At 35.6% G+C, this 19775-nt stretch overlaps 1 protein-coding gene across 1 annotated transcript; it reads right to left on the bottom strand.

Annotated features, from left to right (window-relative positions):
* Positions 1–6508: 6508 nt before the first annotated feature.
* LOC122086576 (zinc finger CCCH domain-containing protein 30-like) lies at positions 6509–10703 on the bottom strand. The gene is made up of 2 exons (XM_042655490.1): positions 10324–10703; positions 6509–9475 (listed from the first exon to the last, which is right to left on the bottom strand). Exon 2 carries the CDS (start codon positions 9450–9452, stop codon positions 7236–7238), a length of 2217 nt encoding a protein of 738 aa, XP_042511424.1. The 5' UTR covers positions 9453–9475; positions 10324–10703; the 3' UTR covers positions 6509–7235.
* Positions 10704–19775: the final 9072 nt, after the last annotated feature.

Raw genomic sequence — 19775 nt, 5'->3', positions numbered from 1 at the left:
TTTGTAGAAGTGTGAGAGATTAACTCAGAAAAGATAAGCTTTGTCAGTTTCTATTAAAAAAAAGAAGAAAAGTAACATTAGGATAATAAATGTATAATAAACACACTATTTTCTAAATGATTATTGACTTATTCAAGATAAAGTTTTATTTTTACATGGGATAAAATTCAGTTATAATTCGGATAAAATTCGATTCAGCCGAATTATTTGTGAATTTTTAAAAAGTCAATAAAATTTGAGAATTTTTCATAATTTTTTATTTGATTTGGATTTGGACCGAATTATTCGTAAAATTTGATAAAATTATGTTCGGCCGAATTATTCGAGGATAATTTGGAGAATATAATAACTAGGCTTCTGAGTGATGTTAATGTTTGTTGTGACCACAGAACATCATTAAACCACCAAATTAGGGGTCTCAATCGGTTGGTTTGGTTTGGTTCGGGTTGAGTTGGTTTCGGTGTGGGAATGGTGAAATCAAAACGAACAAACGAATAAAGAAGTTTTGGTTTCGGTTCAGTTTTGTATTGATTTGTTATAGCATTGGTTTCGAATTTGACCCAGTTTGGTTTTGTTTTACCATATATAATTATACAAAATTATGAAAAAAAAAATGGTTTTTATGAGTTTTAGGATGATTTTGGTTTCTTATCAGTTTTGGTCTAGGTTTTGAATCAGTTTCAGCTTGGTTTCGGGTTTGTTTGGTTTTGTTGATTCTATCGATTTGGGCTAGGTTTTGTCAGTACCACTACGTCAAATCATATCCTCTCCCTCTTTTGATCCTGGTATTCTAAAGATCCAAAGGTCCGGAACTAGGCCCCTGGCTTCATGGTTCTCATGGAGTGATATAGGAAATCTCAAGGATTAATAAGGGATCAAGTTTTTTCCTTCAAAAATTATTTGTTTTCCATTTTCTAATGTTTTAAATGTTTATATAATTTATTTTGTTAAAGGATTAGTGAAGGTAAACATTATCATTTCATATACAATGATGCAATGATAAGTCACAACTCTTTTTATACCTCTGACTTAAAAACTTTTCGAGAATAAAACAAAGGATAATAAAAAAAAAAAGTATCAAATTATACATCTACAGCGGATTCATTTAGACAATCCCATTTATTAAAAGGAGATAATCTTAAGACTTTTGCTCCATTTCTTAAAGCTTACGTCTCACCCTTTCGCAAGTGGAACATTTTGATTTTTTTGCCAAAGCATTTGAAAACACTCATAATAGTGTCACGCAATAAATTGCACAATGAACAAATTTGATACGATTTGAAATCTGTGTCCACTTGTAACTATAACTAGACTTTTGTTAAGCATAGAACTTTATTTCACACTTAAAAAAAATCAAATGAATAAACCAATTAATCTATAGTTCAAAGCAACAAGGTCTCCTATATATAAATGCCACAAAAAGCAAAACCTTTCCTAAACCAAAAAATAAATAAACCCTAGAGTTCCATGTCAAGCATGAACCTATTTGAGCATCAGCACAGCCACTTTGAGCCATACCATACTTTTATGCCTACCCATTTCCAACCAACTTCATATTAAGGGGGAACCCTTTTTACTATTATGACATATTTGGTGGAGAGAAGTCCATGTCCTGCCACTACTCACCACTATATCTAAAATTGGTATTAGGATTGACAACCCAAAGCAATCACCTCTTCATATTCTTTAGAGCTGGTAAGCAATCTGAAAAGCCAAATAGAAAATGCAACAATATGTACAGTTGCCATGTACACTAAAGAGGAAAAAAGAAAGAGAGGGTGGTGAAGGTTGTGGACTTTATGGGCACCATACATGACTCACTGGCACCCTTAATTAATCTTCATATCATACTGTCCTTAAAATTCATTCCCATCAACCCTAATCCTACCCCACCACATTTATGCAGTTTGATCACCAATACCCTAAAATTACTTCTAGGGCTGCAGAGGCCCATGATATATGCTTTTTTTTTTTGGATTTGATCCAAGTCAACTCTAACAAAACTTGAAAATATAAGAGGATGCTGAGAGAATCTCTTTAATAATGGTGTTGTAACATTATGATTGGACTTTGGGTTCATCGTTCATAGTTTGAAATACCTTGTCCTAATTCAATAGCGACATATGGGATGGGTGAAGAGACTCTCTTCACCATGGGCGAGAGAACCTGGGTCTATTAATATAAAAAGAGAATATGTTATATAAATCATCTAATAGCCCTATTCTGATTTGTCATTCCATTGCATTTAGATCCATGCACTCTGTTAATGGTCCTTTAATCATTCACATACCTTTATCCTGATTCCTCTTTGATCTTTCTAAATCAGGATCCAGCCTACCAAAGGAAAAGCAAACTAATAAACAGATCATGGATGCTGCATTTGTTTTTTGGGGTAGCCAATGTGAAACCAGCCCTACAATCTCATTTTTGTGGTAGAGAACAACTCAGTTGAGCTAAAAAGGTTGATTCCCTCCAACATAATATATAGTTTGATAAAGCAAGAACTCATAGTTCATAATCCTTAAGTCATCATAGACTATTAAACAAACTTTCTCTTGGACCTATCATTTGAACACAAACCCATCTAAGAATCAATAAACTAATCCCACTAGTCTCCAAAAGGATTAATACTTAGTTTGTTTAAAAAAGAAAAGTTAGTGGTACACCTTTTTAATTCAATATAGTCAATAGGTTATTAATCTGAACTAAACAAATTAAACCATGGGTGCATGTTCAACCTATCACAAGAAAGGAAATCTGCTAAACTTATGATGAATCTATACACTCATTTGTCCCTCCCTAAAGGAATAACTAATCTTATCTTCACCACTAGGATCCAAACACTTGTTCTTAAATCAGAGATAGAGATGGATAGATTAATGAGTTTTACAGATTAAAATTTAGTTAACACCTTCTTCATTCAATAGTTTAAGGAGATGGTTTTCCTTTAGCTAGGTACAAGAGAAAATCCCTTCACCGAGTAGTCTCTAGTGGGTATCGTGGAACATTATAAGACAGGCATTTATGACCCTAGATGGGTGAACTTTTCTTACACCTGACTTCTTTCATAATTTAATGATTAAGATTTTGTTCGCGTGGATATACACCTAATCATTACTATCGTTAATGCGACTCAACTATGACCAAAGTAAACAAAACATAAGAAGAAAATTATCACAAATAGAAGTGAAATCTATACCCTCCTTATCATTCCCCTCTCTTGGCAATGATGAAACTCATGAATAATGATATCTTCAAGAATGGAGATCCTTATCCTAACAGATTGCTTCCATGGATGTAAACATGATAATTACTGATATTTTTTTGTCAGTTTTATTAGTTTTATTGTGGATTTTGTCCTATAAAACTGACACTACGGTGATTCAACTGTAAACTATTTACACAATAGAAATATTCAATTCTTGTCCCTTGATGTCTATGAAATCTGAAACAACAGTTTCCCTTGTTCTTTGATGTCAGCTACTTGTTGACCCTAAATTTAGATATCCACTATGAATTAAAGTAAATCACAGATTTTTTTTTTTTTTTTTTTTTTTTTTTTTGGAAGAAGTTGCACTTGAGTTTCCTAAATTTAAGGATATACAACCTAACTGTGTCAAAGTTCAGCCCGGACCGACTGGTTCAACCCGGAAATCAAATTAAACCCTTATCATTTTGGTTTAGGGTTGAAGGCTTATGGAACAGGTGACCAACTAAATAAATCGACGAAAACCAAAATCAGACCCATAATAACCCAATTGGAAACCAAAATCTGTATTAATTTCCTTAAGCATACATGTAACCCTAAAACCGGGATACCGATAAGAATTGGAGCAAAACCAAAAACTTCCTTAACTGTATGATTTCGAGTTGGCCCAGTAACAGATTGAAACTGGTTTGGCCTGACCAATTGACACCATTAGGGTAACCTAAAGTTCTAAAGTTGATGTTTTGGTTGCCTAAACCTGGATACTGTCAGTTAAGTAATCTATTTTTATCAAAATATCGTGTATAAGTACATGACAAACAACCCAAGCTTCTACATCTTTGAGAAATACAAAATTCCAATTATACAATTCAATTGTCATGTTTTAGCATTTTAAATCTTTTGCTACAGAGAGATATGTTTTTATATATCGCATTGAAAATCCTCCTTTATTGTAATACATATATGATCAGATGCATGTAGTCACAGTTAAGGATCACTTGTATTACGCAGAATCCCTAACAAAGAGTTTTGACCATAGCAATAAGTAAGTTTTACATAATCAATAGATTAGTGAAATAATTCATTTCAACCTTCTAACGATCTAATAATAGATTCCCTTTTCTTTTTTCTTTTTTTTCTTATCTCTTTGTTGAGATTCAGGAATGGTAACCGATTCAATAAATCTATGGAGTTCCTGAAGTAATTGATTTATCTTATTATTAATCAACGATTTCTTATATAACTAGAACACCCTCACAAATTGCGGATTTGTTTTTTATCTGTTTTTTAATCTATCATACTTTTTATATCTTGTGATTTGTTCTTCAGTTTGAGTCCCAATTGGAGTTTCAATTGACTTAGTTTACCTAAAGCAACCCATAGAAGAAGCAATGGTAGCATCAGTAGTTTCACCGCCACCATGAAACATATACAAATATCAACAAAGGAATGAGCAAAAGTAGCCACTAGAGTGGTTGCATATTAAAACACATATCTATATCCAGTCCAAGATCAAAGAGAGCCTGCTAGAGATTGATATTGAGATCGAGCAATGCCGCTAGGCTAGCCTACTGACATTAATAAGGCTAATATGAGCACTTATTCTTACACACACTCACCCACACACATCTAAATATGATGACATTCGATCGATCTCACGAGCTCTTCCCCAAGGCGCTGATTCTTCAAGCCAAATTGATGAGATTCTAAAATTCTGTTACCAATGTTTCTACAAAGATGATCAACACTGATTCAAATTTTTACTATTAAAAATGATCATCACAAGAATCCAACTTCATCACAAGAATCCAACTCCTCTCCATAGAGGCCATCGCCCAAATTGCGCCCATAGAGGCCCAAGCACACAATTTGGTGACATAACCCACTTTGAAGCCAACAAGGAATCAAAGACTTCGCTAATCTCTCAATATAACAAACAATACGGGCGTAAATATATATTTAACATTAAATTTATTGCAAATACCCTATCAATGACATGTACGATAATTTTATCTAATTTTACCTATATTCAATCCCTAGATTTCTGGGTTTGATAACAGTGATCATTCACCCCCAAGTCCTTCACATCCATTTAAATAAATATTTTTTCTAAACAAAATAAATAAAGGCAATAGCACCAATTAAATGTAAGCTCGCATATGATCTCTAAACGAGTGCAGCTAGATAATCCTTGCACCAAATTTCATCGGTCCTCCAACGTACCATTAACCCTATAGCAAATCTCTTCGAAAAATGGAGACCCTATCAACCGAAGCTAATTGAAGAAAAAACAAAAACTCTTCTTATTTTCACCAGAGATTTTTTCAGATTTCACATTAGAACAAAATTTTAGATGAATGTTTCTCGCAACCAAACACTCTTGAAAGTTCTATTTCCCCACTTCACTTCCTACCAAACAAATAAAGCCTCACCGCTCTCCCTCTAGTCTGTCAAAGACATCTCAAGGTTCAACCCTATTAAAAAACAGTTACTTGGGCCATGAAATTTACATGAAAAGATCACAAGAAAAGGTATCTCACAACTTCCATGCCTATCACCCACCAGAAAAAATAAAAGATCATGCTTCTTTTATACGGCTATATAGAAAATGAAAATGTAGCAATCACAATAATCAGAATCGATCCTAACTGATCCCGACACTGCCAATTCTAAGACTTTGGTCGCCATATCACCACAGGCCAATTCTAGGGTTTTAACGACCGATTCCAACCAGGGACCACAATTTCAATTTTAATAACCTTAGAAATGACTCAACCCTTGAACACTTCTGGTTCAAGGGTTACAAAGTACACCCCACTTGGATAGTGATTATCAACCTAGGGCATGTTTAGCAATCATCATTAAAAGGATTTCATAGCCACCCATCACCATCATCAACTTCCAATCTACCAAGAAACAAATGAAATTAAAAAGAATTAATCAACCTCAAACACATGCGTTAATCCACTAATCATAATCATTGAAACAGTTTTAGCAAAATGTGGTGGAACCACCAAGGAACATTACCTAGGATTAAGATAGTTTACCTGCCAAGACCTCAATAGATTCGGGTAGTCAGTCAGTCAGTCAGCTCCGTAACCATTTGGACCATACCACCCAACAACAATCACTGCTTTGCTACAGTCCAACAGATTCGATTCATATCTTCCATCCAAGCAATATAATTTTAGAGAATCCAAGCACAGATCCTTCCAAATCCCACCACCCATACCCAATACCCATACTTTCTTAAAACCCAAGAGAGAGAGAGAGAGAGAGAGAGAGAGAGATAACCAACTATGGAAAAAATAAAGGTATTGAAATAATAATAATAATAATATGCTTCCAATTCAATGTTACATCACCAAAGGGACAATATGCAACCCTACCCTCAAATAATAATAATTAAGTCTTTAACAATGGAACACGTCAGTTACCACATTTTGTTTCTTCCCCTTCCCCTTCCCCTTCCCAATGTGTCCCTTTCCAAAATCCAAAAGGACCTAGTCAATACACCAGACTCACTGAGAGCCCTGTGAAACACGCAAAATGAAAAAAAAATTAACCCCATTCCCCTCATCTGCATTCCCCTTTCCGTTTTTCCTTTTTTCCTTTTTGTTCTCAACATTGTTACTAATAAATTAAAGAGCAAAAAAAGAAGAAAATAAAAAAAGACTTGGTAAAAGACAGAAAAGATTTTGTAGATCAAAAGAAAAGATGAACTGGAGAAAAAAAAGACCTAAAATCCGAGATTTAGGGAGAAAATCCACCTAGCCAAGACTGGGTCTTTGAATTTAACCCAGGGAGGTTGTCTTTTTCTTCCACTCTCACTTCTGCTGTAACAAATGGTGAAAAATAAATTTTCCTTCTGAAATTTTCTAAAACCCTTTTTTTTTAATCCTCTTTTCCCCTCTAGTACCACCACATCCCCGCCAATGAACCCAAATAAATATTTATATATAATATATTTACTAAATGATGATAGTTGATCTACTACCTCATAGCCCAGTAAAAAGGAGTTTGATTTTCACTGAGCGACGAGCTGATCAAGCTGCATCTGCTCCAGCCAAGCTCCCAAAACTGAATGATCAATGGCATCCAAGTGAGAGTTCGAATTTGAGCCTTCACCGGCCGGTGCTGCAGCTACAGAGGTTGGAACAGCTAGCTTCTCTTTGATCTCAGGAGGTGATTCCTTCACCAGTGACTGAACCCATGACAAATCAGGCTCTTCGCTGTTGTTCCCGACCTCGAATGATCTCCTCATGCCACCCAATTCATCTCCATTAACAGCCCAATCTAACTTTCCGTTCGGGGATCCCCATTTGGACCAAGAATTTACAGGGGACCCAACAATTCCAGCAGGGCTAGATCCAAGATCACGCGAACTCAGACTACGGAGCTGTTGCTGCTGCTTCTCACGTTGAGCGAAGGCGGAAAGCCGGGAGCTGATGGGAGATTGCGGGTCCACGCTCCGGGGTGACATCCTTCCTGGGGATGGAACACCAAAGGAAGCTTGCAGTAATGGGTGATCAACGTTCTTCGGAGAGAACACGTTTGTGTTGATGGGTGATAACATACTCTGCTGCTGCTGGAACTGGTTGAGAACGGCTGACTTGTGCGAGGGAGAGAAGACAGCTGAAGAAGCTTGATCAGAGTACCTAGGAGAGGAAGAGATTTCTGCAGTAAAAAGCTCGTCAAGGTTTGAAGGAGCTAGGGTTTTCGATCGACCAACTCGATTCACTGAGGATGAACCAAGTCGAGACTGTGAGTAGCAAGACAGATCATTGAGGAGTTGTTGCTGCTGCTGGGCATCAAAATCCTGTAACATGTTGAAGTCCTCAGCTGGGATGTCTCTAGCACTAAGGGATGACCTCAGACGACTGGACTGAAAATTGCTTCCAGGAAGATGTAAGGTTGGGACATTCGGCTGCGGCCAGGCCAAGGAGTGAGAAATTCCATTGGCAGATGGAGACATGGGAGGAGTGAAAGGGGAGGGTGACATGACAGACACCGATGAGGGAGAACCAGGCAGGAGGCTCATGGCTGCAGCCATCTCCATAGCAGTAGCAGCAGAAGCACTTGAGCGAGGAGATGGAACGGCAGAGCCTGTGGATACATACAAGGGGCGGAGCTCTTCAGATGTGTGGGCGAAGAAACAGACCCTTCGCATGCAATTAGTTCCATCCTTGCAGAGGCGAGTCCTGTACTGCGCTGGATGAAGCCAGCACTCAAAAACCCCGTGAGCATATTCACACATATCCCCTCTTCTACAAGCACCTTTGCGAAAATCAGGGCATGGAACACAGCTGTAGTGATACTTCCGAGGGTCTCTCCGGCGAGCGTTCTCACCAGGATGAACAAAGGGGCACTCGGTCCAGTCATGGGAGTAGGCCCGGGAACAAGGTCGAACCTTGAACGAGAACATGCGGAACTCATCTGTTGCGTAGATGCTGTTCTTGATATCAGGTAGAGATGGATCAATCGGGTACTCTTTCTTCTCCGATGCTGAAGACACAGGGAGATCATTATACTTCAGAGTCATCGGTGAAGATGGAAAATCAGACTCAGAAGAAGGGGATCCGTTCTCTGGGGACGACGAGAGTGGAGGGGAATTCGAATTAGAAGTAGCTGTGGAGACCCGAAGGCCGTGCTCAGCAATAGAACCATTAGAAACGGTGCTTGAGAGAAGCTCCTCCAGATCAACTTTCACGTTCGACAGCTTTGGAGGCACAACAATAACATCCACAGGTCGGCGTCCATTGGCGTCCACACAGTTAGGATCTGCACCCGACATCAAAAGTAGCTTCACAACATTAACAGCATTCACAGATCCACCAGAAGCAGCACAGTGGAGGGCAGTAGTCTTATCTGGGCCGCAAGACCGATTTACATCAGCCTCAGATAAAGCGAGGATGAGCTGAAGAACATCAACGCTACCATAGGTGGCAGCAACCATCAAAGGAGTTCTGTCCTCGAGAACCATCTGTTTTGAGCCCTTCTGACGTCCATACCATAGACTAATCTCGTCAATGGCAGAGGCATCACGCTCAATTGAGCGCTTGAAACCTTCAAGGTCGTTGTTAGCGGCAAGCTCGAGCAAGCTAGCAAAAGAATCATCAGTTTCAACAGTCAAGTGATTCATGTCTTTGGTTGAAGATATGCTTTGTTCAGAAGATGAAAGAGATGGAGATAGAGACGGAGACTGTGACGACGTAGATTTTAAGTGTTCCGGACCACCGCACATGCTTCGATCAACTGGAAATCCACCTGAAGGAAATGAAAATACTCACAACCTCACTTAAGACATTTAACCAAAACCAACGATCTAAAAACAGAAACACCAAGCACCAAACTGGTAAGCATCTCACAAAAAATTACACGAAAACCACCAGTGAGACAATTAGGTTAAGAAAAAAAAAAGGTAAAAATCGTCAATTTTTTCAAAGAAGATTCTGAGAAAAAGAAAGAAAACACTAATTTTAGTAAAACAGAAGGAAGACGATGTAATGATACAAATACTACGCAACGTTATTGACCAGCTAAACAAAATCGGAAGAGACCCAAAATGTAGATGGCATAAGAATCGAAAATTTTTAGCGATAAGAGTATGAAAAGAAAAAGAGAGAATTTATCATAAGACCCTCGAAACGACATTCAGAATCTTCCGGAGCACTAAAAACCCTAATTAGCCTTCCAAGAGAAATGAAATGCAGGGAAAATGAAACGACAAAACCATTTGAAACAGTTGTATCCAAATTAGTTTCCTCATCCACATCATCTACAGAGATCTAAATCAAAGAAAAATCAACAAAAATAGCAGTAAAAAATATATCCATTCAAGCAAAAAAAAAAAATACTCATTGTAGCCATGAACGAAAAAGATACAGAGTTTTCGAAGAAAAATCAACGAAACTTCGAAAATAAAACCAAAATCTGGAAAGGCATTATATCACGCAATACCATATATTAAGATAACTTGTTCAGAATCCCCCCTAAGGATCAACATAGTTAGACCAATCCTCGAGTGACAGTCTCACACACAAAAGAAAGAAGGAAAAAAATAAAATAAAAAAAACGATCACCGAGCGCCGTAGAGTGATGAAACAACTACTCACCTATTTTCAGAGTCCGAAGACCGAAAGCAGCTAAAAAACTATCAACAACTCCATTAAAGCTTTACAGATCTGCAGAGAAACAATCACCGATCTAAAAAGAATGAAGAGAAACCGAAATCAAAAGCCAAGACGGCCTCAGAAACCAGGCGACGAGACCGATAACAAAAGAGAAGCAAAGGTTCGATCGCCATGCCTCACTGAGTTCCGACAATCCCCCCAAAATCCAATCGAGACACAGACGAAGAGACGGAGAAAGGAGAAACCAAGAAACAAAGACTTCAACGTCTCCAAATTAAAATGAAATGAAACGAAACGCTCCCCAAATGTAGATAAATTCGAATAAATTTCTCTCTCTCTCTCTCTTCGCGGGCCAAATCCGCATGGAAATACATCCCAAATTCACTCCACATGAGAGTTAAATTCGGGAATTCAAAATAAGGTGGAAACCGATCGGGTCGGTGAAAAGGTGGGTGAAGATCACCGGTTAGGTAAACATCTATCCCCTCTTTTAATGATTTGAGAGCTGCATATGTCCCGAGAGTTGACCGGCTGAGCCAGTTGACCTGAGCGGACGTCTCCAGATGATTATGTTGGATTTGAAATCGGTATTGGCGTCCGCGAATGGAAGGTGCGCTTCTTGCATACGAACGGACTCCAGGCACTTATCAAATCTGGTTAATTATGGAGTCCAATCCAAGGAAAAAGGCATGGAGCACCAACGACAAAAAATCCCATAAATATGAAAAAAATAAATATTTTCAAGAAATTTAAAAAACTCCACGCGCGCGTGATTCCACGAACCGTTCGCGTTTCATGGATTTCGCGGAAACTTGTAAAGAAACATGGGTCCCACAGTACGGCAACGATCTTACCCGACACTGAATCACGCGCGGATTAAAGAATCAAGGGTCGGAAGAAAAGCACGGTGAACCTTAAACCCAGCACGAGAGGCGCCCCAGGCAAAAACCACCCCCATTGACTAGAGGAGTCAAGGATTAGCAGATAACAATAATAAATGAGGAAAATAATAACTCCTAGGATTCTCGAAAATTTCGAATGGTTTTTTTATTTTAATTCTATGAGAACGTTGCCTGATTGTGTGGTTCTGTTAAAAATTTCATAAGGGGTAAAATGGTTATTTTCTCATTTTAAATCTGACACTTTAAAACACACCACCACATAAGTATTCTTTTCTCTTATTTAATTTTGGAAAAAGGCTCTTTGAGCCTAAGGCCTATTACCCTATATGCTTATATATATTTCTATTTTTTCTCAATCTTTAGATTGTCGATTTGGCATAAGGGACCTCCAAACACAGTATTGTGTGGAAAGATCCAAGTACCCCTGCCACAACTAGATATTTTCACACCCTACTATGTCTGAGCATTCCTATACTAAATTGACGGAATTTTTTTACCTAAAAATGAAATATTTGAAAGTAAAGATATCTAATATTCAAAGAATCATTTTTCTTCTATTCATTAGTAAAGTTGAGTTTGGTTGTGAATAAAATAAAAAATAATAATAAATCAAAAAACTTTGAATTTGAGAAAAGAAATCAGAACATAACTCTGTCATTGCATCATAATGACATTTTTGGATTAGCTTATGTGTTAATATCTCTCCTCAAATACAAAAAAAATTATATATATAGATATAGATATAAACTAAGATTAAAGAAAATAATGTAAAATCCTATAATCTTAATAGGGGAAAACACATAATGCAGCGACTAGGTAGGTTTTGTCAGATTTTTTCAAACCCTAGCTCAGGATATACCCAAGGTCAAGTTGAGACCTCTCAACCTACGCTCAACGCAGCTCAACCTTGGCTCAACACAACTCAATCAGTCTGGCCGTAATTGACCTTGATTGGATTGGATTTGGTTAGGTTTGACTATAATTGATCCTAACAGCTCCTTTGTATGAAGGATCAGTATTATGTTAGAGTGCAATTTCCCACTAATGAGGAGATGAAAAATTAAATCGTCTAATAAGGAAGTTAATGAGAACAGAAAATGTGAGGTCTACACGTGGAAGTGTGCACAAGAATTTGCACAATAGCATCATGACAATCTTTTTCTCAATTGTTTGTTATAGGAGACATTTACATATATATATATAGATATATATATATATATATATGCCACTCACATGCCATGTGCGAACGGACTTTGGCACAATACCAATAGGGGCGTGGGATAAGGCATCAACCAAGACGGGTAGGGGGTCATTTCAAAGGAGGGAAAAGAGAGAATGATGCTCCCTAGCGTGTGCATGCGGATGACATACCCAGCCTTTCCCAATATGTAAAATATTTATGTGTATTACATAATAGGAAAATAGGGGAGGGTTTCCTCTGCACCCGGTGTGCAATTTTGGGCCTTGCAGGGAGGGTATTATAGGGAAATATTGAAACAAAGGGGTATATAAGACATTTTTCAATTGACTACAATAGTAATCTAAGTCTTAAAAGGGTGCCAGCTAGTGATGTGCAAATCTTACCATAAGAAAATATTGTTGTAATTAAAATTGATGAAAAATTCCCTTTATGGATAACACTTCTTTCAAATAAATGGCATAGTTAGATATGGACAAAGTTTTCCTTCTCAGCTCACTAAAGGAAAAGAAGGTCCTGATGTCCCCCCCTCTCTCCCCCTATTATATGGTATCAATGAAACACGATGAAATGATGTCCATTCACCATGGCCTTAGGGTTCCTCCTCGTTTAACTATTCATCTTCCTATCAAAATGAATATCAAATTTTTGTTACGCATCAATTTACCAATGATGACTTTTAAAAGAATAATTTTATATGCTATTATAATATAAATTCTTGTTGGAGGGGCTTTAAATTTTTTGTTTTCAAAAACTTGGTGGATTAATCCCCCTCCCCCCTTTTCTCGTAAGTATGTCCTTTTTTTCATGTGACAATTATTATCATTATTATTATTATTATTATTTTTGGGAATTATTATTCTATCATCGTTTTTTTGGTAGAATTATTATTCCATCATCATGAACTAAAAAAATCAAGCATTGACTATCATCTCATTTAATCTTAATATATAAAAGTGACCTTAGGGATGCAGGGCTAGTGCTTCAAAGAATGTATTTTAGAGAATTTTTCAAAAACAAGGGTTGGAGATAATTCATATTAAAATCAAGCTATTAAAAGAAATGAAGCTCTATTCCTATAAAAAATATATATATATAAAAATAAAAAAGACATGAAGCTATCAAAAAATTATGACAATTCTTTACTACCACACAATTTTGAATCCCAATTCCCAATATTAAGTAATATTTTTTCTTTCTTATAAGTATTTTAGATGAAGACAGGACTTCAAATATGCCAAGTCTAGGCAACAATAAACCATAAACTTTTCCAATACAACTTGTTGGGATCTTCATAAATATTTTGTTTTTCTCTTCAGCATAATAAAAAGGACAATACATCAAAGAAAATAGAAGAATCACTAGAGGGGCCAGAGTATACCTAGTATATTTCATTAAATTTCTACAAAATTGAGACTTGTATTTCTATTTGATAGCACATATCTTTTGAAGGCTTTGACAAGTCAATTAATTCATAGAAAACTTGAGAGTGGAAATTGATTGCTCAAGGATATGATATTTCATTATATAAGGTAAGATCAAATATTAAATATAATGTATACATAAGAGCCATATGATTATGAATGGAAGGGAGAAAGAGAAGGGCTAGGTCTCTCTCTCTCTCTCTCTCTCTCTATATATATATATATATATATCGAACAGAAATACCCCTGGTTTTACTTTTAAAACCACTTTTTGACCATTTCCCCCTTTTGTCCATCTTGATCCATCAATGTGGTATCGTCAAGAATCAAGATTGGTCAGGGCCAATACTGATCCAATTCAATCGACTCCAACTAATCCTATTCAATTCCTCAAACCATTTGTACCAAATATATATATATATATATATATAAACCATGGTTGAGTAAGAAACTATCCAAATGCCCACTATCGCCCATTAGTCCTGTGGAAGCACTGCTTATTGTACGGGGGCTTGTCCTGGGGGCTACAATCACTACCATGGAGCACCCTTTTTTCTTTACCAAAAAAAATTTAGACTCAAATTTAAATCATACATTCCTCTGTATGTTTATGCACTTTCTTAGTCCATGCACTAAAGGTTGAAAATGATCGAATATGAATTGGATATAGCACGATATGCATTCACATCCAATTAACTTCTAAATAGATTTAGATAGTTTTCAAATACCGATTTTTCAAATATAGATTTCCTAAAACAGATATGAACATAAATCGTATATAGATTTCCGACTTTCCATTTACATCCTTAGTTGTCTACATTGAGCGGAGGAAAATTGGAGAAAACAAAAACTAGACTAGGGTTGATGTTGAAGGGTCCTATTTGAAGTTATGTAGATGTCCTCATGAATCTATTTCTTTCTCTTAATTTCTTATTAAATTTTATGTAATATATTCTGAACTAATAAAATTATTTGAGTACTATAAAAATATTATTTATACATTATTTAACCATATTTTATAATCAGATTCAAATAATTTTTAGATACCGATTTTGATTTTTCGAATATGGATCCCCTCGAATGGATACGAACATGAATCGAATACAGATTCTTTTACTATTATCCATTTACATCCTTACCATGCACCCTCTCTACAGTCTTGGATTTTAAAATGCTTTGTTTTCCATTTGAGCCTACCAATCTTGGCTTCCTTTAAGGTGTATATCCGAAAATTTCTTGCAAATACTAGTTAGACTAGGAACCCTAATCCCTTCTAAGTTTACCTATCAAGAACCAAAAGGGGAAGGAAAGGTCAAACCAGGCCAAGTGGTTTATCACATTGGCGCATCCGACCAAACAAACCCCATCTAGAAGAAAACCTTTCTGCCTTCATTTTCTCTTTTTAAAAGGGGTTTTGTTTTTGGTAGAATCTTTTAAAAGGGGATTAAGTCAAGTATGGAGGTCATGGCCCTAAGCTAATTAATGTTAGACAATAATTGTACACATTTTGAATTTGGACTTTAGAACAACTTGCAATTGTAAGGTTGGCCTCTCAGGTTATTTTTTGGGATTCTAATCTTTTTATAGAAACAGAAATAGGTTATGTTTTAGGCTTTTAGTACTAGGGACCAGTCTATCACTACAAGATTATATGCAAGATAAGCTTTTCACGTTTTCCCTACTTAAACTGACTTTCAATCTAATTCAAAGGATAATATTAGGAGGAGACAAAAATTATTTTTGAATATAAGGGCCCTTCTAATAGAAGTGCCCCTTCAATACATTGGAGGCTATGAATTTTTGTGACCCATATTTGCATCTGTTATGCACCTTTGAAAAAAAAAAAAAACGAAATTGTTCCTTTGTCCAAGAGCATAGCTTATGTTATCATCCCCATGTGTCATCCCTCCTCCTTTGCTTTGAAATTATTCTTTTTCGGGGTGTTTACTGGGTGTTTCCTGCTTACCTCTCAAAAGAAAAAAAAAAAATCTCTCTTTTGTGGAATAAAAAAAAAAAATGAAGTGCATTCCCTAAATTCTGTTGAGATGAATCTACATGTCACACCAATGGGTGTTCTAAAAAAATATCATGTATATGGAGCCCATATTTTTAAAATAAATAATAGAAAATAATAAAAAAAAATTCATGTGAGAGGAAAGCTACACATTGAAGCATGACAATCTTTTTCCCTTTTTTTTTTTTTTTGGAATACTTTGTATGTATTGACTATTGACCATGCCCCTCTAAGAGTGGATTGGACCTACCCATATACAATATCTATGATCAATCCACACCGAGAGACAAGTGGTCTAAGATTTTTTTTTTTCTTCTTTCTATTTTGAGTCCGGGTCCTCTAGAACATGTGCTATAGGGATAGGGAAAACACTTGCATGCCACAATTCTATGGATAATTTCTCCAAAATACCATGGTACATGAAAACTTTCTTCAAATTATCTTGTAACACTTTAATTGGTTCCCTCCAAGCATGCCTTGCATGGGATATCCCAAAAAACATTACATTTGCACCAACCCATGTATTTTGATCTTCAAGTATACTTTGACAAGAGTGTGTAGAAACACTACTACTAAGAGCCAAAGCACTCTTTCCTCCGATGACAAAACTTTCATTTCACATACAATTAATATTACTTTATATTTATAAGATATCATCGAAGATAAGCAATATTTCAGATTTAGTAACTTAATCCAGTATTTCCCCTTGAATATTCAATAGCCCAAATATTTTTTGGAACATCAAATTTTTTAGTCCACTTTTTAGAGCTTTGTTTTGATTATATATGATGAAATTTGATCAGGATGCAGCTTGAGATATGAGTAGAGATTGATGGAAACAGGTCAATAATGTCGAAATCACCAGAGCTACTACATGACAAATATTTTACTAGGATATGAACTATTACTTAAAAATCTTCTGTTTCCTTCTTTAATAATTAAGTAGAAGGCTTTGTGGACTTGTGGTCAAAGGAATTTTTTTAAACTACATATCTAGTTATACCACGTGAAAAGATGATGTAGAAATGTCAATTGTTTTTTTTTTTTTTCTTAACCAATGTGTCTGGGCCAACTTATGTGCATATAAACTAATCCTCGGAGAGACTAACGTAGCAATCCACTGCCACGGTCTCTATTTAAATCATAGATGGGGAATCGAACTTGGGATCATGCGCCTATCCACACAATCCTCAATTCGTCATAAACATCTGAGCAACCCACAGATGGATTATTGGTTATATATCGAATTTAAGTCTTTTATTCAGTGATATATCATACCCTATATTGATGTGCACTTTATTTTGGACTCTCTTGGTAGTCATAGAATTTAGATTCATTATTAGCCACAATCAACTTTGTCTGTAGTAAAACTTGATATGTGAGCAATGGACCTAGATTTTCCTAATTTACAAAATTTCAGGCTCATCCAACCTACCATTTTGTTAAACTAAAGTTGTGGAATAGGGAAAGCACTAAACTAGAAATCATATGCTTACTTTTTTTGAAGAAAATTTTGCAATGTCATTATTGAATATTTACTCCTAATTGTTAGGTGACTTGGGTGAATGTGCCTTCAGTTTTGTGGTAGGTGGGGAAATTATAATACATTAGTTGGAAAATTTTTCTCACAATGCCAAAGTGAAACCCCCCTCCCCTCACTTGAGTTATTATTTTTTCTCTTTTTCTTTGAATATGTAGGTCCCATATGGATAATACTATTTCAAGACAACCATTGATGTAGTGTGTACTCCCAACATTGGATTCGGGGGGAACCTCTCCCTCCATTAATACTTATTTATAAAAGAATGAAATATTTTCTAAAGCTAATTACCAATTAATTAACTTGCTCTTTCCCTACTGAAATGATTTGTTGGTTGATGGTGTTTTATCTATTTTATTCCTTTTATAGCCCCAACATGGTCCATCAACCTTTATGCTTAAGTTGATTGTGTTTCAAATTAATTGGTTAGCTATGCATTTGTGGGTCTCATGTCTATACATAGGTCTCATGGCCATATAATGTGAGCTGCCCAATTCAAATTTATTATAATGGCATTATATTTAAGTATTTTAAATAATTTTTACCAACATAAAGTTTGAAAAATATTACAATTCTTTTTTGGTAAAATTACATGATTACTCATTTTTGGGTTTTCCTTTATAAAATTACCCACAAAAAGTTTTGGTTAACAAAAATACCCAAAATTAGGTTTGAGTTTACAAAACTACTCACCCAAAGTTTTAGTTAACAAAAATACCCAAAATCAGGTTTGGATTTACAAAACTACCCAAAATAGTGATTCTTCATCTTCCACATATAATCATGTATTTTTTTTATGACTAAAACTTTGAGTGGGTAATTTTGTAAACCCAAACTCAATTTTAGGTATTTTTGTTAACTTAAACTTTAAGTGGGTAATTTTGTAAAGGAAAACCTAATTTTAGGTATTTTTGTTAACTGAAACTTTTGATGGGTAATTTTGTTAAGAGAAACCCATAAGTGGGTAATCATGTAATTTTTCCTATTTTTTTTAACCTCATAAGCACCTCTTGGTAAAATTTTCAAGTAAAAATTGCACCAAAGCAAGCAAAGCCTAATATAATAAAAAAATTTCTTACACAACTGTTTAAGGAAAAAACCTACTTGACGACACAATTAGTTTTATCACGTAAAAGAGTGAGTGATAAATTTGAGAGTCGAATATCTAAAAATGATTTGGATAGGCTATTTGTCAAATTTGAATTTTATATTTAGTCATGTCCTCCCATGTAATTCTATGCCCTCCTACACATGTCTATGCAACCCCATTGTAGTCTGTCTTGTGCACCCTTTTGATTTTGATAGTCTCAAAGTTTTCAGTTCTTGGTTTTATTAGTCTTGACCTCTGTTAGTTAAAACGGGAACGGCAAAAAAACATTGTTCGGTACGGGCATGTTTTAAACGGATCAAAACGTGAACGGGACGGTCAAAAATACGGTCAAATACGGTAAAAACAGGAAAAAATAAAAAACGGACGATACGTGTTTTAAACGTTTATATTTAAATAATACGGTGTCAAAAAAACGACAATATATAGACATAAATTGGCATAATAATTCTCTAAATACATAGATAACAATAAAAAAAAATAGCCCCGTTTTAAACGTTTCTATTTTAAAACGTTTATATTTTTCAAAATCTGTTTTTTTACTGTCAAAAAAACGGGACGGCGTTTAAAACGGCAAAAAAACTTTCAATGGCCCCGTTCCCGTTTTTTACCGAATTTCTGTGAAAAATTCGACAAACGACGTTTAAAACGGCAAAAAAACGGGACGCAGTTTTAAACGTGTTTTAAACGCGAATTAACTAACTAGGGTCTTGACTGAACTGTCATGTGGCAGACCTAGGCGCTCATTAAAATGTTATTTTCTTTAACATCCATCAAGGAGAATCAAATCCTAAGATGGGAAAAAAGGGTTTTCTACTATATTTAACATTTCTTTGAATAGGAATTTTACAATGGAAGATGAGAGAAGCAACTTGAAGGTCTTAAAATAAAAAGGTTCAACAGTAGGCCAAAGCACATCAGAAAAGACCTTATACCTAAGAAACAGCCAAGGAAAGCAAAACAATAACTTTTTATTGGAAAATTTTATTTTAGTGGAATTCACAATTTTGAATCTTTTCATATGAAAACATTGCATATTTTTCTCACCATCTTTATTGGCCATTTAACTTTTTGAGTTACAATTTCTTCCTCCCTGAATTCTAGCAGATCAAGAAAACTTAATTCTGTGAGTAACGAACACCTTTAGTTATATTTTTAGCAAATTATAAAATTGAAATAATCATAATGAGACCCACAAAGCATTTATGATAGTGGATGGGAGAGGGAGGGGGGGAGGGGGGGGGGGGG

Source organism: Macadamia integrifolia, chromosome 8, assembly GCF_013358625.1.
Source record: "Macadamia integrifolia cultivar HAES 741 chromosome 8, SCU_Mint_v3, whole genome shotgun sequence".
Taxonomy (NCBI): Eukaryota; Viridiplantae; Streptophyta; class Magnoliopsida; order Proteales; family Proteaceae; genus Macadamia; species Macadamia integrifolia.
This window is presented reverse-complemented; position numbering and strand designations above follow the sequence as displayed.

What these genes read in the sequence shown, in the direction of transcription:
- LOC122086576 (XM_042655490.1), bottom strand. Translation starts at nt 9,452, where the DNA reads ATGTGCGGTGGTCCGGAACACTTAAAATCTACGTCGTCACAGTCTCCG.